General features: G+C 38.0%; 2 protein-coding genes across 3 annotated transcripts; both read left to right on the top strand.

The window, feature by feature from the left end:
• p3h3 (prolyl 3-hydroxylase 3) lies at positions 1 to 10862 on the top strand. The gene is made up of 16 exons (XM_079836392.1): positions 1 to 308; positions 483 to 667; positions 817 to 975; positions 2585 to 2771; positions 2967 to 3098; positions 4467 to 4609; positions 4792 to 4881; positions 4997 to 5049; positions 5137 to 5216; positions 5317 to 5444; positions 5556 to 5651; positions 5757 to 5907; positions 9638 to 9755; positions 9903 to 9978; positions 10175 to 10315; positions 10400 to 10862. Exons 1-16 carry the CDS (start codon positions 20 to 22, stop codon positions 10565 to 10567), a joined length of 2196 nt encoding a protein of 731 aa, XP_079692518.1. The 5' UTR covers positions 1 to 19; the 3' UTR covers positions 10568 to 10862.
• A 4332-nt stretch (positions 10863 to 15194) lies between these two features.
• gnb3a (guanine nucleotide binding protein (G protein), beta polypeptide 3a) lies at positions 15195 to 24920 on the top strand. Of its 2 annotated transcripts, none has more exons than XM_079837685.1 (9): positions 15195 to 15465; positions 17139 to 17278; positions 17374 to 17519; positions 18469 to 18532; positions 19663 to 19825; positions 20004 to 20070; positions 20180 to 20381; positions 23494 to 23710; positions 23792 to 24920. In XM_079837685.1, the coding sequence occupies exons 2-9, from the start codon at positions 17222 to 17224 to the stop codon at positions 23896 to 23898; spliced, it is 1023 nt and encodes a 340-aa protein (XP_079693811.1). In that variant the 5' UTR covers positions 15195 to 15465; positions 17139 to 17221; the 3' UTR covers positions 23899 to 24920. The 2 variants fall into 2 exon arrangements, with proteins under 2 accessions (XP_079693811.1, XP_079693812.1); XM_079837686.1 differs by lacking the exon at positions 15195 to 15465 and adding an exon at positions 16412 to 16522.
• The last annotated feature ends 448 nt before the right edge of the window (positions 24921 to 25368 follow it).

Genomic DNA, 25368 nt, shown 5'->3' with positions numbered 1-25368 from the left:
CCCAAACACAGTCCCCATTATGGCGCTACACTCAAACACAAGCCATGTATACGTGGCGTTCCTCTTTATTCTCAACTATGTATTTATAACTGCAGGCAGTGGACTATCTTCAGAGAGTTCATCCGGACTTTTAGCCCCTTACGATGAGCTCTATTACCGCGGGGTTCGGGCGTATTTTAGTGAGGATTGGGAGCGAGCGGCGGAGTTCCTGGAGAAATCCATTTCCACGCGAGACATGCTCCTGCGGACCAGACGAAAATGTCACGACGAGTGTTTAACTGTAGGAGATGACAAAGTCTCTAAACTAGGTAACTGTTGACTTTTTGTACAGATGGACAACGCGTGTTTTGCGTATCTCCATCAGAGTGTGTCAATGCCATGGAGCAGCTCATTCAATTACAGTGCTTGAAACTAATGCAGTATGCACTGGAGACTGGAGTTTTCCATGACTTGTCGTGTTCACTGCATGTTAATGTGTGCAGACACAGCGGATGGTAGTCTCTGGGACCTGGGGGCACTAGACTGGATCCAAGTGCGGGCCGAGTGTGTGAGGTTCTGTATGGGTCGAAGCGTTTCTCCTGCTGCTCTACTCCCAGTATCTTCAGACATCGAGTATGAATTTGGAACACGCAACCCTTACAACTACCTGCAAGTCACCTACTACAAGGTAAAATCAGCAATCATAATGTTAAATACATGAAACCAGGCAAAATAATAATTAGATACGTTTGTCAACAACACCTGGAAATATCTGAGTAGCCCTTGCCTGGTTTGTTTTGTAAGTTTAAACTCTCTTCCCCCTCTATACTGTTACAGTTGGGTAAAATGGACAAAGCAGCTTCAGCTGCTCACACGTTCTTTGTGGCCAATCCGAGTCACCTGGAGATGAGGAACAACATTGAGAAGTACAGGAGGATGATAGGAGTCAAAGACGAATCCTTCCAGAACAGAGAGAGAGAGCAGGAGCAACACTGGGTGAGTTGTTAACTACAACTTTACAAAAAAGTGGCATTTGTTAACTTTAGCTAATGTATTAACTAACTTCAACAAACAGTGAGCAATTTAATTCTTACAACATTCATTAATCTTCACACAGAGAAAAAAGGTGTCAAAACTGTACCTTTAGGGGTACAACAGTACAACAACTTAAAGACTCTTACTCGCATTATACACACACCTCACCCCCATCCCTGCCCCCATCCAACCGTCTGCCTCCCCTTTCCTCCTTCCTATCTCCCTTACTATTCCCAACAAAAAATACCATCACGTGACCACGTGTACTGTGTGTACTATGTATGTAATGTTTGCATGTATGCTTAGCAATCTGCCTTTCTTTATTTCTGGAGAGCGTGTGGCGGCGCTTTAAATAGCTGCGGCTCGGAGGCTTGCTCCAAACTTCATTTCGTTGCATTGTACTTGTACATGTGTAATGACAATAAACTTGAATCTCATCTCATCTCAACAGCTTGTTACTAGGGCAGTACCCTTAAAAGGACATCTTTGTACCCTTTTTACCACAAAAAGGTACATAGTAGTACCTTAAGGTACGTATTTGTAGGTACTACTAATACATACCTTTTAGGAGTAAAAAAGTTACAAAGATGTCCTTTTAAGGGTACTGCCCTAGTGACAAGCTGTTGTACCCATAAAGGTGCAATTTTCATTAACTAATGTTAACAAATACAACTTGATTTGAATAACGTATTAACAAATGTTGAAACTCAGATTAATAAATGCTGTAGAAGGATTGTTAATTTATCTTAACTAATGTAGGTAACTAACGAAACCTTATTATTGTGAAGTGTTACTACTAAAACTATTAAAATAATTTTCATTAATTTAAATAAAGCTAAAATAAAATATTAGATAAAAAACCTTGAGCTTAGGGAACTTAAACAAAAATCACAAATGTTGCATATGCAACTAACTAAAATAAGTTGTAACGTTTAATTTCAGTTATGAATAATTAAAGGTCTTAAGAATTTTTTTCTTAAGGAACTTAAACCTTGTATAAAACTTAGTGGAAGTGAAGCTTAGTAGAATTATAATGAAAAAGGGGTAGGTAAAATAATCAAAGGCTTTAGCCTACACCTTTTCCGGTTAATATGTAACATTATGTATGTTGATTATGAAAAAATGTGTACGAGGACGTTACTAAATTTTGATGATGATAAACAATATTAAAATATCATTGCTGCAAACGTCACCACCATATAAACAGATTTTGTAAATTGCATTGCATGAATTTCTCGGTGTGCTTACTGACGTCTGAGCAGCTCATGACTGTTAGTAGTGTTGTGAGTCAAAATAGTTATTTTGTTGTTCTAGAGTGTTTTGCAGGCTGTTATTTTTGACTGTTTCTTCCCACATTGACCGAGCAGTCTTTTGTCTTTGAGCCGGATATGTGGTTAACTTCTGTCAATTACATACTTATTCTGTCCTAACTCGTCTCTTTTTCTCTCTCCTAACCACTATTATGAAAATTAAATTCTAAAAGTTGTGAAATTAACCACATTAGCTGTCCTGCATACCCCTTTCTCTACCATTTTCTCATCTTTTTTTCACATTGTTTATAATTTTTTAGGAGATGTATGAAGCAGCCATTCTGGCTGAGAGCTCGTCTGATTGGGTGAAGGCGGTCAAGAAGTGGAAGGAATGTGTGAATGAGACGCTCAAGCAGACAGAAGAGTGCAGAGCTCAGTGTGTGATGGCGCCACGGGTCCTTCCGGAGGAGCCAGACACTGCACAGGGAGTTTACGAGAGAGCTGCAGGTGCAAAAGGATGTTTATTTACAAAGTCTATCAAGTTATTGCAGCCACTATTATTAGTTTAACATCTGATTATTTCACGGAACTGGTAACTCTCTTATTTGCAAAGAATATTTTAAATAATATGTTGCCCCATCATGGCATATTCAATTTATTATATAGCAGCTGAGTAAACTCAGTCTTTCTCTGTCTCTTCAGACCTCTCTCTCTCCTTGCTGTCATGCAAACAGATGTGCGTGACCTTAGTGTCAACGCGACCTGGAAGGGTTTCTGCTCTGGAGGACTTTCTGCCCTTACAGCTCGAGCATCTACATATTGCACAGTTCAAAGGTCAGATGTCATTAATGTATTAATATACAAGCACTGATGTTTCCTGTCCGTGTTTACTCACAAATGCCAGATGTTTTTGTTATTTAATTTTTTTTTTTTATGATTTATTATTTTAAAAATATTATTATTTCTATTATTTCTTCTTTGTCCTTAACTGTTTATTTTTGGAGATGAACAGTGTTTAAACGTAATAGAGTGCAACAGTCAGGTTCCGGAAGTAAAACGTGTTTTTAATGGTAACTTATTAACCGTTACAGACAGCCATGGTTGTTAATCGGTAGTAGTTGCTTCTGTTGAAGCTGTTAGGCCGCATTATTTCAACTTAGTTTTAAATTAATTGTTTAACAGCAGAATTTGTGGTGAAAAACTACATTACCAATGATCCCGTACAGAAAATTACACCAATTAGAGTCGAAACAAGAAAAACGCACCAAGCTCCGCCCACAAATGACGTAATTGAGTCAGTCTCCCTGCGCTCTTAAAATACTTAAATATTTGATATATAAAATTTACATTTTTAAATGAGAGGTTTTATATTTCTCCTTAATTTAATTTGATTATGCTGTTCGCAATGCTTCATGGTATTGTAGTTTTTTTCCCTCAAGCCGTTAAGTACTTTGTGTTTTTGTCCGATTTTTTTCAAAGACATAGTTCTTCAAATCATAGTTTGTAATGTTATGATTCACCTGTTGCACTTGGTTGAATAAAGTAAATATTAATGTAAGGGCACCATTGTCATACATTAACACACTGGTTCCCTCATGAAATGAGACAACTCGAATTTGAAATACTAAAAATATTTAAAAAAATGTATTTGAATTTAATTTACTGTTATATTTTTATCTTTCCATGGCATATTTTTAATTTCTGATCTGTATACAATTTTGATACCAATGTCAATAGCCTTTATGTTGCAATGTGGATGTGAATAGCAGTGTTAGTTTAGTACTATTCATATACTATTATAGCATTTCATAATATTTTATATTTAAATTTTTTATAGTAATATTTAGCTTTCATTTCATTTTTTAGTTTAGGTTAGTTATAAGTCAACATTTCTAATTTTTGTAAAAAACAACAACAAAAAAAACAATCTAATATTTTTATTTTATTGCAGCTTTATTTCAATTAACGAAAACTATTTTTAATAGTTTTTGTTAACATTGGTGGTGTTGACTGTTCTCAAGCACCGATCACAGTTAGAGTACCTCAGTTTAAAAAATAATAAAATATCTCTAAATACTATACTATGAATAGTATTATATTCTGTTGTGACTTGAGTGTTCTGTTCTGGTGCTTGACCTGAAAAGTTTGAGAAACTTCATTAACTAAACATAGTTGTTATTACCACTCTTTTTGGTCCTGCAGCTGGTGACCTGAGGGGGGCGGTGGAGACCCTGCGCTCCTTGCTGCTCTTTTACCCCACAGATTCAGACTCCCTTAGTAACCTGGAGCTCTACTCTCAGACTCTAGAGGGCGACGCAGAAACTCAGGAAACAGGCCCCATGCAGGTATGATGAATGGACTGGTGGAGTAACTGTGACACATGGGAGATGGGGTAGAAAGAATAATGTTTGCATTTATAGATGGGTGTCTGTTTGATGGATGGATGGATGGATGGATGGATGGATGAGTCAATGAGCAAAATCAATATAGACTTTAAAATGGCTATTTTATCCTTTTTTCCTCAAAGGAAATCGCCAAGTATGTCAGCAGAGCTTTGCAAGAGAAGAGACTGCTGTACTTTGGGATGGCAAACTTGGACTTTAAATTCAGTGACCCGGTATATATGCCTCATTGCTGTTGCTGGATTTTTTTTGTCTTTCACCTCTCACCTTTTGTTCTCCTTTCTAAAACTAGCCAAAAAAGGCCTCAGTCTCACTCTCTGTCCCCATCAGGATCTGTGGACACCCGAGGACGTCGTGCCCGAATCTCTGCAAGAAACCTGGAGGTGAGACCAGAAATACAAATAGAAAAATGACAAAAAGAAATTGGTGAGATGAATTTCCTGGCAGATTCAAACTTTTCTTCTTCTCAGAGCAGAGAAAGAGCAGCTTCATGAGAAACTCAAGCAGGGCCAGAAAGTGGAAGAGGTGGATGACAGTGGATTTTATGCAGGTACAAGCACTGTTTCTGTCCACCCTGTTCTTACCATCAATTGTAATAGTGATAATATATAATGTAATTGAATTCATTAAATATATACAATTTGACTCAGGTGGTTCTGTTCCTGTGGTTGGCGTAACAATCACTATGGATGATCAGGGGCTGAACGGGACCAACCGTGTGGTGCTGGATGGACTTTTATCCCAATCTGAATGTGATCGCGTGATTCAGCTGGCTGCCGTGAGCTTTTTAATATCATTTAAACATCTGCCATGTGAGCTCCTGTTGCAAACAGTGCAACGCCCAGAGAGCAGCTGAAAGAATCTCGCATTCTGCATGTGTTGATAACAGGTTGCTGCATCAATGGGTGATGGTTACCGGGGGCGACGCTCTCCTCACACGCCGCATGAGAAATTTGAGGGTTTGACTGTTCTCAGAGCACTTAAGGTGAAATATTACTCTCTCATGACACATACTAGAATGATTCAGAAAATTAGAGACATTCTCACATCAATGTACAATGTAATATACTAGAAAATATCTGTTTTCCAGTTGGCTCAGGATGGGCTGGTCAACCAATCAGATGCCAGGCTGCTGCATGAGATCGGGGAGACCGTAAAAGTTCTGATGGACTCGTACTTTAGAAGTCACTCTCCTCTCTACTTTGCTTACACACACTTGGTGTGCCGATCAGCCATCCCAGGTACAAAACTCTATAGTGCTTTAACAGGAACAATCCTTCACACATAAACACATGGGTCTTCATTTATATAATGTTTGCGTAAAAACCATCGTACAGTTGATCTTGCGGTCAGTTCTCAAATGTGCGTACGTGAGATTCAGATAATGGGCCTCATTCATGATACACGAGCAGAACGAATTTGTGTGTAAAACGTTCGTAAAGCTGCTCTGACGTACATTTTCAGATTCACGAAAATGTTCGTATTTTCAAAATGTTAGTTGGTACGAAATAAATGTACACCTGCTCACTGCCACGTGTAAATGGGGCGTAAAACATTTGATTGTTCTGTGTTCTAATTTAGGCAAACTGACGACATTGCATTTTGATGCACTGTGTACCATAATAAGATTTGCCCTGTCTTTTTTTATTTTATTTTATTTTTTACTGTTCAATGTTGGGTAATAGACAGCGCTCGTCACTGTCACTTTTTACCCGGCCGTCCAATCACAGTGGAGGAGGGGCGGGACAAAAACTACACCGACCGATCATCCTACTTGTACACCGACTGAACAACAATAATGGAGAAGTTAATGCTGCTTTTACTGCATTTTTTATATTCAGTAATAATGAGATAGTAACACATTTCTGCCATCAGGCATGAAAACGGGTCAGGGGTGAAAAAGGTGAGAAGGATATTACCCCTCTATGGGGGTCCTGGGGCATGCTCCCCTGGAAGAAAAATTTAAATATTCCATATTTTAAAGCATCAATCTGATGCATTTTGAGATGCTTTTTTTTTGCCAACCTGGGGAGAGGTTGCATATAATGTGTGCTGGTCAACTAATCTAAAATTAAGAAACCCCATAGGAAACAGTAAAAAACTAAAAACAAAGGAACATTGTGTGTACATTTTAAGATTTTTAAGATTTATTATTCCAATATCCTAATATGATACTAAATACCACAGGGAAAAGGGCTTCTATTTGTGACGTGCTGTCTTTGCATTTGAACATTGTAGGCCTACATTTTAAACACACACTACATTTTAGACACGCATTAGCTGAATAAATGTTAGCCAGTACAAACATATTAAAGGTCCCATGGTATGGCATTTTTCTATTATTTTATAATGTTTCCTGAGGTGTACTTATATTGTTAGTATGACTTTTACATCATAAAATGTCATAATTTAGAAATAAAAGGCATTTTTTCTATACTGCTGTTTGCCCTGTGGCTGAATGCCTTGCTTCAAGAGGCGTGTCTGCTGTGAGACTTCAGTAAAAACGCCCACTGTTGTGATTGGCTGACATCTTTGCATTTTAAATGAGCGGAGGGGGTGTGGTTTAACGAGGTCTACGAGGCACGAGCAGGCACAAGCTGCTGCCAGAGAGACGGACGGACCTGAGTTCACTTCACATCAGTTCTCAGCATGTCTGAACTGTTGCAGTTACAGCATATACTTCAGGTTATTAGTCTATTTCTAGTCGGAGGGACTGTCACTCATGTCAGAAAGTTAGTAACTTTAGTAAATTATGGATCAGCGCTGAGTGGAGACGCGAACCCTTTAGAACGATTCAGTCCGATTTGGTGAACTGGTTCGGTTCACTAAAAAGAACCGATTCAAAAGAATGATTCGTTTGCGAACCGGACATCACGGAGACGGAGCGATTGCTAACAAAGTTATTTATAGTAACTACTGAGTTATGAGAGCGCTGTCTGTCAGCGCGAGTTTATTGTGTTTGTATCTGAGAGTTCTGAATAAACACGAGTCCCAGTCACACCGAGTCCATCTTCATCATTATTACCAACTTTGTAACACATGCAAAGTACCATTACAGCTGTCGAGATGAACGAGTTAAAAGTAAGTGTTGATAATAGCATTATTTTTAAAATAAAATAAAAGCGTCAGTGACGCGCGTTGAGTACACAGCGCAAACAAAGACACAACAGCAGTAATCGAATATAATCCAGTTTATTGTGGGGCTAGGCTGGCTAGCCCGGATATGCTCACGCTTACCCCCCTTCTGCTTAATCTCACGCCGCGTTTGGTACCTCCGCTGTGGGCCAGATGCAGTACTGGGGGTCGGGGATGTTGAAGGCCGAGTCAGTGCAGCCCGAGCTTCGGCGTGTGTGAAGTTTATCTCTAAAGATCTGACTCTGCCGATGTTGAGCAGAAACTCATGACTGTATGCACATTTTAGAACCGATAGACGACGAGGACGTACAAAAACACTGACTCACAAGATAGAAATCACCGTTCTGTCTGGAGAGAGAGAAGCCGCTGCGTGTGCAGGAATAATAAATAATTAGCTACACATCAGAAATCACTGATCACAGATCAGAAGGAACTGAAAAAAGACTCCTGTTTTCATTTGTACATCCAAACACTGAGAAACTGCCAGCTTTCACTCGTTCACAAGTAATGATCTCTCCAGCGTTTGCATGGGCGTGCCAGATTCTCTGGGCGGAGGAAAGGGAGGTAACCGTTCCTGCTTGGACGTCAAACCAGGAGACTTCAGGATTGGCTCGTCTGGCCTGTCATTTTCTCAAAGGCAGAGAAAGACAGCCAGAACTCGGGTTTACACCGATCAACATTTCTATCCACTTGGGGACAATATTCAGGCTAGGGGAACTCATATTAATGTTGAAAAACCTCATAAAATGATAATTTAATGCCATGGGACCTTTAATAGAAAACAGTTGACAATGAATAGACAGGAGTCCAATAATAGCAAAACGAATCACTGCTTCTAAAAAGAATATCAAGTATAATTTAGACGAATCTGACATGTAACGAGGGCTGTGTTAACAGTAAAACGTCAGTCATTTAACTAATTTTAAGAACGCGGATGGATAATACAAAATGCTTTCTGACATTTGGACAGAAAAAAAAACACAAGCAAGAACAAAATTTAAACTTAGTCCGTCAATTTTCATTTTACAATTATCTTATGTCTGTGTGCGCGCATGTGTTTGTGAGAGACAGCTCGCGCAGCACTGATACAACGGTACTTTTTAATCTATAAGTAACTAACGCGCTAGTTTTCATACAAAATAAATATGTAACATAATTAGGTACTTTAGTTATTATTAACACAATAACGTAACACATTTTCTCCAGACTAGGCTTATGTTATACAGTTCACTGAATCGCAGTTCACTGAGGGTGCGTCTCAATCAGCTCCCTAGTTCAGTAGTCAGGGCACTGTTCAGGGCATAAGTCAATGGGCTGGCTCCCTGTGATCAGTGCCCTGACTACTGAACTAGGGAGCTGATCGAGGAGCACCCTGAAATCTCGCGCTCCCTTCTGGCACGCGCACCTGTTCGCAGTTCACTGAATATGAATACCCCCCCAATTTATAAATCTCATATGATCTTTTGTGCAGCTGAATGGTTTCAAAACTCCGCCTTGTTAACGCCGCCTAATTTTCATTAACAGTTCAAAGATAGCCAAAGTCCAAATAATTTTCTTGAGAATCGAGAGCAGCAAGAATTGCTGGGATTTCCAAGTACCTGCAGTACACCGACTCTCTCCCACAAGGAAAAGTGTGTATGCCTGCTTAGACCCTGACGTGGCACCGAGCACTTTTCCACGCCAAAGGCCCTTTTTATAAAAATTAACGCTGGCGTGGATTTTAGCGTGCACACTCTCTAGGATCAAATCGGTGCATACGCACGTTTTATAAATGAGGCCCATTATTTTAACATCTTTCTCAGTAGTCAGTACATTTATGATTTTATGTGTACAAAGGACAGCAAGAGGGGCGGTCAGACCTTTCTCACCCAGTTCATGTGGATAACTGCATCCTGGAGCCAGAAACCCGGCAGTGCTGGAGAGAAGCTCCTGCTTTCACTCATCGAGATCTCAGGTGCACAGTTGTGTAGACGTAGGCAAAACACTCAGGAAAGGAAACAGCTTGGAAATAAAGAAAATGTCTAAAATATATTTAATAGTTGTATTTTTTACTTTTCTTTTTTATGCACATACTAATTTGTTAGTATTGTTTCCTTTACAGTGCAGTTGTTTACCTGAATGACGATTTTGAAGGAGGTGATTTCTTCTTCACTGATCGAGACACCAAAACAGTCACAGTAAGATTCATTTCCCAATATTGACCGTTTTTTTTCTTTTATTCAGATCAATATTTACACATTTCTCATAAGCTCTCTCTACAACAATATAAAGGACTTAATATAATCAAGTGTGAATAGTGTGTGTGTACACGTGTGAAAGAGACCCAGTATTTGCATGAAATTTCTCTTTATCTTTTTTTTTTCTCTCTTTCAGGCAAAGGTTAAGCCCAGCTGTGGGCGACTTGTTGGATTTACATCAGGACCTGTCAATCCACACGGTGTTACTGCAGTGACGGAGGGCCGGCGATGTGCACTGGCACTCTGGTTCACTACTGAAAAGCACCACAGAGATATGGTATGGGGCTGATAGGGCAACTTCAATAGATGCTAAAAGAGGAAAGTTGTTATATGCACTGACTCATGTTTAACTTCATTTCAGGAACGTGAGGAAGCTGAAGCCTTATGGGCAGCTGACGGACAGAGTGTAGTAAAAGAGGAGAAGGGTGATGTTGACAGCGCCTTGAAATCTGCCCGTAGTGGGAGAAGCCAAGGAAAAGAGAGGGGCAAAGAGAGAGAAAGAGTGACAGGCAGACGGGATGAACTGTAAGAATGAAAGATGAATGAGCCAATCAAAGAATAGACATCTATGGACATTAAATGCCATGCTGCTTATTCACCCTGTCATTTCATGAATCTGTTCCACATGGTTTTGTGTGTGTGTGTGTGTGTGTGTGTGTGTGTGTGTGTGTGTGTGTGTGTGTGTGTGCGCTTGTGCGTGTAACCTTGTTTCTGTATGTCTTGTGAATAAAGAAGCAGGGAATGCGGCAATTATGTAACGCGGGGAGTAATTTATTCTTCTTTATAATTATTAATTATTAAAGACATACTCGATTTTTCCTCATTATTTTTTTACTTATTAAAAATGAATAGTATTTTTAAAATAATAAATGATGTGCACACACAAGATATATCCATAACCCCATAAACGCTAATTCACTTTGCATGCCTTTGGGGATTTTGCATGAAACTGTATCCACACCACTAGGTGTCAGTATAAATCCAAGACCACTGTCATATCGATCAATGCAGCAAACAAAAAATGACTGTGAGCACCTTTATCATTAATTTATTATTGTTTCACAGAATCAAAACCAAGAGAAAAAATACATGGTTCAAGTGTTTAATAGATCTAGATGACGGTACATTTAAAACAAGCGAGTGGAGGAGGGGAGGTGTGGTACATTAGCACTGATGGAACGAGGGAGAGAGAGAAAGAGGGAGGGAGGGAGTGGGAGAGAGACGGAGAGCGAGATTACAGATAATCCCTCATAAATGAGTGCATTTGTTTATGAAGCTTACAAATCTCCCATTTAGAGTATGGAATAATAATCCAGGCAAGAAATCATGTAATCATTCATACCCGACTCCCCATTTCAAAATGCCCCTTCCATTAAAGCCAAACCCTAATATCACTGACCCTCCTCTAATGCAACAAAACCAGCAGACTCTTACCATACTTACACTGGCCATTGATCCTCTGTATGAATTAATCTACATTATGCTGCAAAATAGAGGGCCGAATGGCCAGTGGTGCATAAGGTGTTAATATGATCCTATGCATCTAATACTTAAGGAAAATAGTTAAGAGTTTAAGAGCAAAGCAGATGTATGGACAAGGTAAATGACTAAGACCCTTCTGACCTGTTTTCATATGACGTTTGACTATCACTGAGATGTGTTCATGTACAACATATAACATTACACAACATGGTGGTATTATGCTGGATTTTGTCCTGTGCTGAAGAGCATGGATATTAATAGTGATAATAGAACGTAGATGTTCCATTCTTATACATTTAACCAGTCCTATCCAGACATTTGTTTAACCTGGATTTCTCAATGTAATCCCACAGCTGCAGGTTTTTCACAGTGTGTATATTTTTAGCCAAGTGACCGGGTCCTCTATAGGATGCTTTAGCTCAAAAATGGCTACATGAAAATGTGGGTTTTTTCTGGATTAAGAAAGTTAAGCGTGAACTGTACATTGTCAAATTCCACTTCAATGTCTATTTACATTCTAACACTCATTGTTTAAGCAACATCACAAGAGCTGTGATTTATTTGTCTGGCTATCACCAGACCAAGCTCAATTTAAGATTGAACATTGGTCTGGGGAGTCTGCTCTGTATTTTCTACTGCACAAGAGGCGTGATCAACGAGCATAATTCAAATGACTCTATATGCAATTGGATAGTCCTTCAACCAATCAGACCTCAAGAGGCGTGATCAACGGGCATCGACCCATCGCTTCTCTATCCGTCATTGTGTTAAACCTGCCAATAGCGCTCCAGGTGGATAAGCCAGTCTGTGATTGGTTCCCCCAAAAGTGTAACAGAAGCAGTAGAAATGAATGTACAGGTTTCCAGACTGATTTGCAGGGCGAAATCAAATCGCCGGCAGATCAGGCTGGTTTACCCAGTCTAGTGATTTACCATTGCGAGTGTGATAATGTTGTTTTTATAACAGTTAAAGGCGAATCGGAAGTTGTGAATGACTTCAGTATTGGGACGTATTTCCAAATGAAACGAAATAGAGTGGTGCAGTTATGACATTACTTTGTAGGCCAAAATGCGGAAACGAGTTAGCATTTTAGCACTTAAGGTTTCATTGTCCCAAAGTCAATGTTTTTTTTTAATGGGTTTTTGTTTAAATGGCTGAAATAAGATCCGTGTGAACACAAGCTCAAGACACTTTACGTTTTATTCTACGACATAAAATACATCAGTATTACCTCTCGTGATTTTTTTAAAGCTGTTAAGTGTCTCGAAAAAGGCAGTTTCTAACAAGTGGCTAAATGGGACTACAGAGACTGTCGAGGAGATTAAAAGTCATCACACCGAGCAAGTAAACTCAGTCCGCTTTTATCAAGGGGGTAATCCAGCACCCGGAAAGCGTACCTTCCATAGGGGCAGCCATTGCTAACCAAGCCATCACCTGCTGTTAGCATTCCACTGACTCCCATTCATTTTGGCGTCACTTTGACAGCGAATAACTTTACATCTGAGGCGTTTAAAGACTCCATTTGTCCATTGTTTATTTCTAAAGAAACACGACAATTGTATAAAAGGCTCCATTACCTTGTCTCTTACACTATCTTACACTACACTAGAAGCCGTTTTTATAAAAATAGGCTAACGATTGCGTCATAACCACGCCACTCTCTGTCCCACAGTTTTATTAAAATAAATAAATACAAGTTTCTCCTGCTCACGCTCTCCGTCTCTGCAAGATTCGGTGATTCAGATTTCACTTTGCACAACTACTAGAAGACTTACAGTCTTCTTACTGTCAGACAGGTTGCTCACGTCACATCTACGTCAGCCATCAGGAAGTGAGTGCTTCTAATTGACTTCACTTTCCTCCGTGGAAGTCTATGGGGTCGCTGTGTCCATTTCTTTTACTGTCTATGGCTTTTACAGCCTCTTATAAACTATTGAAACTCAAACTTCCTGGGAAAATGTTATTTTTAGATAAAAATGAAAGAGTTGTCGGAAGCTTAGTGATGGTGACGTTGAAGTCATGTGACCATGGTGTAGTTAGTTTATAGCCTACCTTTAGCTTTTCACTTCTGGGGGGAGATCACACGAGTGGTACAGCCGTCAAACTGATGTCAAGGCCATGGAACGATTTTTCAGATTCTGACTAAAGAATTTAAAAAATGTCTTGGAATTAATTTGGACTAGTAATGTGCGCTAACAAAGTAAATAGGGACAATTTAGATTTTATGAAGTCTTTAAATAAACAAGAGTAACTTACATTTTTGACAAACTATTGCCAGACACAGATATTTTTTTCCCTCTGCCAATGAAAATATGGTATTTCCGAACAAAGCTAAGGCAGAATCAACCGCATCTCTGCAGTGTAATGTAGTGGCGTTTCATTCCTGAACAAATCGGTGTTCAACAATTTGGTTGAATGATTCAATGATTCATTCATAAAGACATTGCCACATACCTCTCTGAAAATTCCCACAACTAAAAGTAAAAGCCTGACACTGTGAATTACCAACAAAAATGCGAGTAGTATGTCCAAATTTGTTAGTGTTTACTAATCAGTATGTGAGAAATACTCGGATGGTTAATTCTTCTGCTGAGATTGGAAAGCTGCTGGACCAATCAAATTCAAGGGCAGGAACTAACCTGTATAAAATTAAATAATAAATAAAATGTATATATACTTTCCATTAACTTCTATTGTTTTATACTGAGCTAGTGAAATTTGTTTTCCCCTTTAGGCAAAACCTGACCCACCTACACACACACACACACACAGACTATCCTATATGAATAAACACGACTTAACTGTACATAACAACAAAGGGCTCTTTACATGACACTGAACCTAATGCTGCACATAACTTTTCCTCAATGTTCATCCATGCGAAAGTAAACCACTCCCTTTTGTCCTAATAGAATATAATCCTTTTCACCCACGGGTCGCTTTGTCCCCCCTCCTTGCCAAATCGGGTGATGATTTTATCCACCATGCTGTGATGTTTTGTCTGGCTCGGCGATGTGGGGGAGGACGAGTTATATTTATGATAATGATAGTTTGTCAGTTCTAAATCAGGACACTAAAATTGATTTAAGCAAAGCCTTAAATGTTCACAGGCTTTTAAGCTCTTTTGCTCCACAAAATTCATGCTCACTCAAACAGTTTCCACAAAGGTGTACGCAACACCAACTCCCAGTGATCTGAAACCATTCATCATTCCATACATAGAAATGTCTCCCCAATCCATTATTTACTGTTTTCAGCTTCCTTGCATCAAAATGACATGAGAATGTTGTGGATATTCTGCCTGCTCATTCGTGACTAATAGGCCTCTTTAGCCATGACTCTCATCTAAAAAAGTTTTGGTTTTTCTGGAACATGTTCAGAGTTTAGGGATGTATCACCAATGCCTTAGTTCCATACTTTTCAGTCCATTATAGTGACTAAAACCTAAGCTGAGAACTATTAACCTCAAAGCAAACTTAGCCAGCATTGATATTATTATATTCTAAACAGGGGAAATGGATGGATATGCATCCTCTGAATAAAAAAAAATAAAAAAAAGTACAATTCATCCTATCTGCCCCCTCACCTGGGCCTTCACACACCTGCTTTTTTGTCATGTGACCCTATGACCTGATTGTCTCCACTATTTATTTCTCTTGTCTTTTGCTCCCTGTACTCTCCTCTCCTAACAGATTTCCCTCCCTCTCGCTCTCTCCATCCAAGGCTTTATCCTTTCAGCCCTGATCTCACTTCATCCCCTCCAATCCTCATCTAGCCATCACAAAAGCATCACAGCGTTTACACAGCGAGAGAGAGAGAGAGGGATCAGAAGGTGCGTAAAGCAGAAAACCTGAATGAACATTGTCCCGAGAAAAGGCAAGTGGATAGAGAATTGGACAGGAATAAGAAACACAAATAGAGCGGAGAAACATCCAAGAGGAACAGGTAAGTGATGGGGTCACTTATTCACTTCTATATTTAGTGTTTGTTTGCTACTGCTTTAGTTTTATCTTATGAATATGGCAAAATTAAGATTATGATCCACTTTGGAAATATCCACTTTACATCAATCAGTTGTATGCTTTAAATCCATAAAAATAGAAGCTTTTTTTTTGTCTGTAGCAACAATTATTTGTAATTATTTTCTTTTTCATTTTTAGGCAGTATAAATGTTTTTTAAGATATCAGAAGCTAAGGAATATCAATGATATTGGTACAAAATTATAATGAATAATTTCTCTACATTACAAAGAATGATTATGTCCAATGACCTAGTAGTTTATCATAGTATACTGAATGTAAATGATCAGCTAGACATTATAAATCATTTTTAGGTTCTGTATAAATAGTTAAAGGACTTTTTTTAACCATAAAAAGTTGGGATATTACTGAATAATAGTATGCTTGCTTTATTAACAAAGCAAGCATAAAATTCAAATGATGGCTAGGCCACACTTTCACACCCATTCCTAGCTTTTTCTCTCTCTGTTTCTATCCATCTATCCCCCTCCCCATCTCCGCTGTAGCTCTTATCCAGATGCAAAGAGCAGTCAATAATCGGATGAGAGCAGATTTGATTCAAAAGGCCTCCCTTAAAATCTCAGCAGTGTGGATTTAAACTCACTCTCTCCTGTCTGTCTCTCTCTCTCTCTCTCTCTCTCTCTCTCATTATCTCTTTCTGGTTATGGCGTTTGGTGCTCACAGTCTTGTTGGTAATTACATTACCTAGCCGTTTAATTCACACTGATGTCAAATACAAACAATCCAGGTATGAAGTTTACCTTGAGTTCCAGAACGGGAACTATTTACTGATGTCCTTTACGGGACAGCTCCCTCCCACCGGCCCACCTCTCTCCCATCCACACCCTTTGTTCCCTTGCTTTCTCCTCTCAAACAAATGTTAGGCAAAAGTCATTTGGTCATGAGAGCTCGGGAGATAGAGAAAGACTCAAAAAAAGAATTCAACAAAAGGAAATAGCTTACATTAATCTTCCTTTGTAAGGTAAGACATGATATTATATAACGTAAAGGTATGCTTTATGACTCGCAAAAAAGATTTTCTTTAATACGCCTGACAGCATTCTAATTATAAAAGAAAACCGGGGTTAACCATCGAAAAATGATAATAGATGACAATACTGTCATCTATTTTTCAGCTAAAAAATATCTATTATCGTTTTTAATTGTTTGTGAGGGCTCGAGAATATTACAACATCTTATAATTGTTACACTGTTAAGTATTTGGACCCAAAAATGAATGTGTCATAGATGTACTGTATTTATGAACTAAACTATCTATGTGTGTAATATCTTTCTATATGAGAGCTGGTGTATGGACATTTAATAAAGCAGTTTCTTGTGCGTCAGTATGCTTGACTCTGACTCATTACACCCTTGCATGTTTGTGGTGGTGGTACAAGTGAAGTTTTGCATGCATCCTTATTTGTGAGGATTTGCAAACCAGGTCGAAGGGAGTTTGAATTGCAAATAGCTATTGAAGGAGAAACTGAAGATATATCACAGTGAAAGCAACAACAACAAGCTCTTCCCACAAGCAGTAAAACAAATTGCGCTGTCATGATTATTGTAACAATTAAATGTATATTATTCACATTTAGGAGTTTTGCCCAGCATTCTCTTGGATCTACTGACCTCACTTCCTGTCTGTATCTGTGGGTGACCGTGCCTGACAACCGTTGCCATGGGTGAAATGGAGCAACTGCGAAAGGAGGCAGAGAGCCTGAAGGATGAAATCACTGTTAGTGTCAATAGTTTTGATACTTCGCAAACATTTACGTAACTCATTCTCAGTTATAGATCAGCTGTAATATCTGTATGTTTTGTGCTCTATAGGCGGCCCGTAAAGCAGTGCAGGACCTCACGATGCAGGATCATACGGCAGGGACAGCTGTTGTGGGACGTGTCCAGCTAAAGACCAGGAAGACATTGAGAGGACATCTGGCCAAAATCTATGCCATGCACTGGGGGACAGACTCAAAGTAAACACAATAAGGCTTCCATCTAGACTATATGCAAATAAAAGCAACACATGCTGTACCACATGTACAAGCACATCTATATACACACATTTACATGATACTGATGTCATTTTAATAGACTTGCGCTTGGCAAAATAAAATTAATGATAAATTATTATGTAAACAGATGGATACCGGTACATATCTTTGACTCAGATGCATTAACGGGGCAGGTCTGAATTGTGATTAAGTGATTACAATTCTACAGATTTTGGTAACACTTTATTTTAATCTCCTTGTTACATGTTACATGTAATTACTATAGTAATAACAGTAAATTATGCGCTAACCCTAATCCAAACGTAAGTACATGTAGTTCATTATTATTACTCAGTACTTACATATATAATTACACTGTAACAATGACACCTTAAAATAAAGTGTAACCCAGATTTTTTGTAATTTCACTTGGGATAAACACTGAATTAATGCTGAAGTCTTTTTATATATTTTTTTCTCATAACTGTACATTTATGCATTTTGTTCTGGTTATAAGTATGAATAAGTAGTAAAATATAAGAAGTCATAAGTGTTTAGTATATAGATTTTAGTATTCATGTGTTCCCTTTTATAATCAAAACTGTAATCTTAAATATATTACATTTAACATAATATGACGTTCTTCACCAGTTGGGGTTTTCGATATTTAAAATAAAATATAATAATTAGATGAAAAACTTAAACTGAAAATTTGGTAACTAACAAACTGAAATAAGCTAAAGTTGAAGCGCTAAAATAATAAATAATTAATGCTAAATAGAAATGGCAAAAGAAAATTTAAATAAAAACTGAAAATTAAAAAATATTAATACATATTTGTATATAAATATTACTAAAATAACACTGTTGTGGTCCCCTAACATTTATTTTCTAACCTGATTCTTTTTGTCTCTCTCTCTCTCTCTCTCAGACTGTGTGTCAGTGCGTCTCAGGACGGTAAACTGATTGTATGGGACAGCTACTCCACCAATAAGGTACAAAAAAACTACAAAAAGGCTAAAAATCGTTGAGCCTATCATTATTAATTGTTACAGATGTAATAAATGACAAAATCTGTTGCTTTAACTTAGAGCTGCAGTCACGTACATTTAAATGCAAATCGTTTCTGGCTAAGGCTATTAAGAAAATCAGTATCTGCCAGTGGTCACATTTGTGTGCAAGAGGGAGATGTATTTAAATGACATTTAAGCACGAATGCAGGGCTGAGACGCTTTCAGCTGCTTTTGAAAATGTGGAAGCTGCTTTATGCCACATATTTACAATAAACCAAAGTCATTCTGATTTAATTTAGTGCTATTGCAACTCTATGTCTCACAATTGACTCAATTTTTCATAACTGTGCCTTTTATTTTTTTCAATTGTGACTTTAAATCTCACAGTTGATAACGGAACATATGTAATCATGCAATTACGAGTGATAACAATCATCGCAGTTAGGAGAAATAAAGTCTTGAATGAGAGAAAGTTGCCAGGTTATTTTTGTGTAAATTTTTGTGTCAATCGTTCACAAAACCAGTCTGATAAAAAACTATCCAGATTCATGATTCATGTGTTCGTATTTTCAAAATGTCAGTTGGTACGGAAAACATTTTCGTATCGTCTTGTGTTCTTTTAGACTAATTGATGACACTTTTAACATTTTGATAACACTATTACTATAATATATAACAAAATGTATCAGTTAAAGGGATTGTCCACCCAAAAATGTAAATCATGTCATTATTTACTCACCTTTATGTCATTCCAAACCTTTGTGACTTTCTTTGTACTGTGGAACATAAAAGAAGATAGTTTGAAGACTGTTGGTAACCAAACAGTTTCGGTTCCCGTTGACTTTCATTATATGGACAAAAAAATACAATGGAAGTCAATGTAAATAACGACAAAAAATGTTTTTCTGGGTGAACTAGCTCATTAACCTATTAGTTAGTTAGTTTGTTTATTGAATTTTTAACGCCATGTTAGCAACAGGCCTTAACCAATTAGTTAAATGCGAAAATAAATTTAATTATGGTTGAATGAGGCCAAATGTACATATTACCATTTGCCAGTGAGCCTTAATCTGTGGAATATTAACAAACTATTGTCTCTTACTGTGGTCTAGGTGCATGCAATCCCCCTGAAGTCCTCATGGGTGATGACATGTGCGTACGCACCTTCAGGAAACATGGTGGCATGTGGAGGACTTGACAACATGTGCTCCATCTATAACCTTAAGGGCAAAGATGGTAACGTGAAGGTCATGCGTGAGCTCGCAGCACACACAGGTGAGAATGACTTCTCGTGCAGACCAATATAAGAAGCAGTTAGCAATACACATGCTATATTTTACATCAGACAGTCTTAAAGTTTAAAGTTAAGTCTTAAACTTTAAGTCTTAAACTTTTTTTAAATGTACCGGTATATTATTTGAATCTCGGTCTTGGGTTTATTTGTGTCGATCAGGGTACCTGTCCTGCTGCCGCTTCCTGAGTGACACTGAGATCATCACCAGCTCTGGAGACTGTACCTGGTACATTCACTTTAGACTTCTAAGAGCTATAAACTAAGAGAGCAAATGATGTATTCGGATCAGCACATTTTACTTTCTTAAATAATATTTACCTCTGACATTTTCCCAGTTTTCTGTGGGACATTGAGACAGGAACGGAGAAGACCGTCTTCGCTGGCCATCTGGGAGACTGTATGTCTCTGGGTGTGGCCCCTGACTTCAACACTTTCATCTCAGGAGCTTGTGACTACACAGCCAAACTGTGGGACATCCGTGACGGCCAGTGCAGACAGACCTTTGGAGGACATGAGAGTGACATCAACGCCATTGGGGTAAGACCTTTTTGACTCCAAGGCTCCCCATTGTCGACAACAATATATAAGGCCCCAGTTCATCATTTACTGGATAAGTTGTTTTCTACCGCTAAATATATAGAGTTTGGAATCTAGAAAAATGTATACACATTATAAAAATGCCCATTTAGTATTATTTATATAAATTCTTACAAAAAAAAAAAAAAGCTAATATAAAATTTTGATAAATACTATAATTGTATTAATATTATAGTATTTTAAAGAATTTATATAAATAATACTAAATGAGCATTTAAAAAAAAAATTGAGAAATATGCTTTTGTCTTTTTTATTTCTATTTAGCTTTATTTTAGTTTCAGATTTAGTCATTTTAAATTATTCAAATTAAAGTTATTTTATTTCAGGATTTAAAGTTTTTCCATCTAATGTTTAAAATCTATATATTTTATTTGATTTCAGCTTTATTTCAGGTATCAAAAACTTTTTTCATTAGTTAACAACAACATTGTCAACAAGCTTTACAATTTGAATTAATTTACATGACTTTTCTAGGTCTAGAAATCACAGATTTAAAATGAGACTACCTCATATATTCAAAGACTGTGAGAGTCCTGGTTCTTCAAAGACAGTCTTTGAGGGACAATTGAAAAAAAAAAGGTTTTATTCTAGCTTCATGCATTATTTTTCTATCATCACTTGAATGTGGGTAAGTTTCATAAAAAAAAAAAAAAACTTGAGCAAAAAGCAGAGAAAACCGTTGAATGATGATCAAAACACAGATGGAGTAGATCCGGTCCATCAACTAGATGATTCCAACTAGATGACCCCAAAGATTCACAGTCCTATAGTTCTTCCTGGGTCGACATTTCATTCAGTAACATTAGGCAGTTTTGATTTATATGCTGTTTAACGTTGACGATCACATTATTTTACATATGCATATGTTTATGTTATGAACCCAATTGGTCTAGGGGAGGATCGCAACAGAAATATATGTTTGGTGGTAAATGAATGTGCAACAGCAGAGGAACCTCTGTCTCCAGGTCCAGAAAGGGGTATCAGCTTCAGAAGGAGGGCAAGGCCAAAATAACAAACATTACAAAGCTAACTCCTATATAAAATCAACTAACTATGTTAAAAGGCTAAGCTAACTCCCTATATAACATAACCAGGAAAAAAGAGGCAATGCAAAACAAAATGGCACCCACCTTCCATGTGATATCGCTTGTTTTTGCTTCTTCTTTTCCTGTGTTTTGATCAGGAGATGCTGTACTCTTTCAGAAGATGTCATAGCGCCCCCTACCGTATAACAGTGAAAACACAGAAAGACGGAAATGTTCGTCAGTGGTGGGGAAAGAGTTAAATAGCTACTTCAGGGGTCAACAATGTACAAAAAACTGCAAAGTTTTTCATTTTGCACTTTTCTTGTACAGACAACACCATTAGAAAAACGATCCACATTCACACGGATCTGCGAAACTGCTTAAAAGTGCTGTATTATTCATGCCAGGCCAGTAGTTTGTGATGTCACGTGCCTACACAAATGCTGGGTTAAAAACAACCCAATTTGGGTTGAAAATGGACAAACCCAGCTTTTTGGTTGTTTTAACCCAGAGGTTGGGTTGTTTTAACCCAGCAATTGAGTTGTTTTAACCAAGCGATTGAGTTGTTATAACCCAGCGATTGGGTTGTTTTAACCCAGTGATTAAGTTGTTTTAACCCAGCGATTGAGTTGTTTTAACCCAGCGGTTGAGTTGTTTTAACCCAGCGGTTGAGTTGTTTTAACCCAGCGGTTGGGTTGTTTTAACCCAGCAATTGAGTTGTTTTAACCCAGCAGCTGGGTTGTTTTAACCCAGCAATTGGGTTGTTTTAAGCCAGTGATTGAGTTGTTTTAAGCCAGTGATTGAGTTTTTTAAACCCAGCAATTGGGTTGTTTTAAGCCAGTGATTGAGTTGTTTTAACCCAGCAGTTGTTAAATGTTTGCTCAACCTGCTGGGTAGTTTTATTTAACTCAACTATTGTTTGAATATTACTATATGGCTGGTTTAAAACGAACCCAAAATAGTTTGGAAATTAATAATTAGACACATAATTCCTAGAGGCAACAATAATAATCAAAAGGAGAACATTTATTAATAAGCAATTTAATAAAAGTTTATTGTTTAATTATTATTCATTAAACTTAATATATGCTCATTTCCAACATACTTTGGGTTCATTTTAAGCATGCAATACAGCGATTTTTAAACAATATTTGAGTTAAATAAAACTACCCAGCACGTTGGGCAAGGATTTAACCCAACTGCTGGGTTAAAACAACCCAATCGCTGGGTTTGTCCATTTTCAACCCAACTTGGGTTGTTTTTAACCCAGCATTTTTTAGAGTGTATAGACCAAACATTTAATATGCATGCACAGGACGTCATCATTTTCACAAATTTGCGTATTTTTATAGTTTACACACAGAGATTATGACGGTATTGTTTTCAAAAATGTGTGTTTTCAGGCTCCCAAAACACTGTTGTTGTGTAAATGAACAGCCAAAACACATAAAAAGTTTCCCGTTTTTAGTTGAAAACAGCGCCTCGGTTGTGTTTGACCAGCGTTTCGCAGAAAGGTAATTCTCCAGGAACAGGATTGGGCACCCCTGTTCTAGAGGCTGTCCTTAGGCTGCGTCTGAAATCATATACTCTCTTGAGTAGGTACTTATTTTGAAAAAGTAATTACTCCAAGACCACTAAAAAAGTATGTTCTATAGTATGAATGTAATCTGGACTCGTCCTCATTCACAAATCCTCTCCTGTGGCCTCATAGTGTCCATCGTATGCACACTTTAGAATCTCGCTGGTAGAAGTAAGTCATCCAGATACTTATTGCCTACTCTTTTATGAGTACTGTGAATTCGGACATACTACTTTTGCCACATATTCTTAAGTATCTACTATATAGTAGGGAAGTATGTGATTTCATATGCATCCATTGGGTTGGGATCTTTTGACTTGGATCAGGGAGCAACTACCCAGAACAACTTGGAAACCACCTAGCAACTGCATAGCAACACACTAACAACCTTTTTTTTTATTTTTTTGCTATATATTCTATATAAATTTTTCTCTCTGTTACTTTTCAGTTTTTCCCCAATGGCAATGCAGTGATCACAGGTTCAGACGACGCATCCTGCAAACTGTACGACCTGCGTTCAGACCAGGAGCTCATCACGTACCAGGACCCCAGCCTCATGTGCGGAGTGACTTCCCTCGCTCCCTCTCTCTCTGGAAGACTCATCCTCGCTGGGTATGACGACTTCAACTGCAACATCTGGGACTCGCTTAAGGCGGAGAGAGTCGGTGAGTCACTGGAAAGAGGAGAGGGTCAAAAAACATCAGATGCAAAAATATCTGTAACAAAATAGTGTTTGTCTTTTACAGGAGTGTTGTCTGGTCATGACAACAGAGTGAGCTGTATCGGCGTGACACCTGATGGGATGGCCTGCTGCACAGGATCATGGGATAGCTTTCTGAAGGTCTGGAACTAAAACGCCGTCTCAAAGAGAGACAAAATCAGAATATGTCAACGACAGGGTAAAATGTAAAGGGGACAATTGAAACCGGACTATGGGATAGAGTTGTATAGGTAGGGAGGGAAAGAGATATGTTTGTTGTGCCGTCACAGCGAGAAAGATTGTGAATAAGAAAACCTCCTTTAGAGATGGGCTTGATCTGTAGAATAGTCTTGTCAAAGAAACCATGCAATAACAGAAAACAGTTTTTCAGGGACTGCTAACTGCAAAAGTGGGCATTTATCAAGCCATGACCTATTTGGTGATATGGGAGGTAATTTTTGGATGGGGTCATTAACACAAGGGCGTGTTACAGCATATTATCACTATATAAAATATGAAATAAGTCTTTCAACACTAGTTGAATCAAGCTTACTGATATCTAAATGCATCCTGTGCTATCAAACCTATATGACAGAGGTTGCCAAAATAGTTACGCAAGATCGGGAATATAATTTAGGTCTACACAGAATGACATTTTCACTTTTATAAAAATGTGGTTTACAAACTATAGATAGATTAAATGAGTTTTAGTGAGATTGTCTGATTGAAACTTTCTTTTAAGTTTAGTGTTCATTTTTTTTGACAGTGCACCGATAGTGTCATGTTGTTTTTCCTGCTTATTCGGGCCAATAAAATAAAAAACTACCGACAAACTTGACTCATTTTCCTATACAATTTTATCTTATATCTTATGGCATTGAAAGCAAAAAATGTGTATATTACATACTACAATATGAGGAAATTATCAAAAGTGACATTAAACATTTATAATGTTGTAAAATATTTCTATTTCAAATTAGTGCTGTTCTTTTGAACTGTCTATTCATCAAAGAATACTGTAAAAACATGCATGTTTCCACAAAAATATTAAGCAGCAGTAGTTTCTTGAACAACATTAGAATGACTTCTGAAGGATTATTTGACACTGAAGACTGGAGGAATGATGATGAAAATTCAGCTTTGACATTACAAAAATAAATGAAAATTTCAACTTTAGTTAGTGTGTAATGCTGTTTGAGAATAAACAGGATCTGCAAGGTTGCAAAGCTCAAATTCCACTCCCAAACTGAGGGCCCGCCCACACGGAGACGCGTATCACTGTATACGTATACATTTTTTATCGTATTGGCGTTTCGTCCACACGGATCCGGCGTTTTGGGAGACTTAAACCGCTATTTTTTGAAACCGGGTCCTAAAGTGGATAAATCTGAAAACGACACCCTTGCGGTTTCGTGTATACAGCCAATCCGTATATTTTGTGAAACGGTGATGTCATCACACCACGTCCTGCGCGGGGAAGACTTGAAGGAATACAACTACGGGCACTGGGCATGCGCACATCAATACTGCGTTGTTTAATTACTGTATTTGCATTATTGTAAGGGTATGTTTAGGGTTGGGGTAGGTGTATGCGTTAATAAAACACATCTGGTAAGTAGCAAA

This window comes from Gobio gobio, assembly GCF_949357685.1.
Source record: "Gobio gobio genome assembly, chromosome: 15".
Lineage (NCBI taxonomy): Eukaryota > Metazoa > Chordata > Actinopteri > Cypriniformes > Gobionidae > Gobio > Gobio gobio.
The sequence above is the reverse complement of the archived record's forward strand: the minus strand, read 5'-3'. Positions and strand labels throughout refer to the sequence as shown.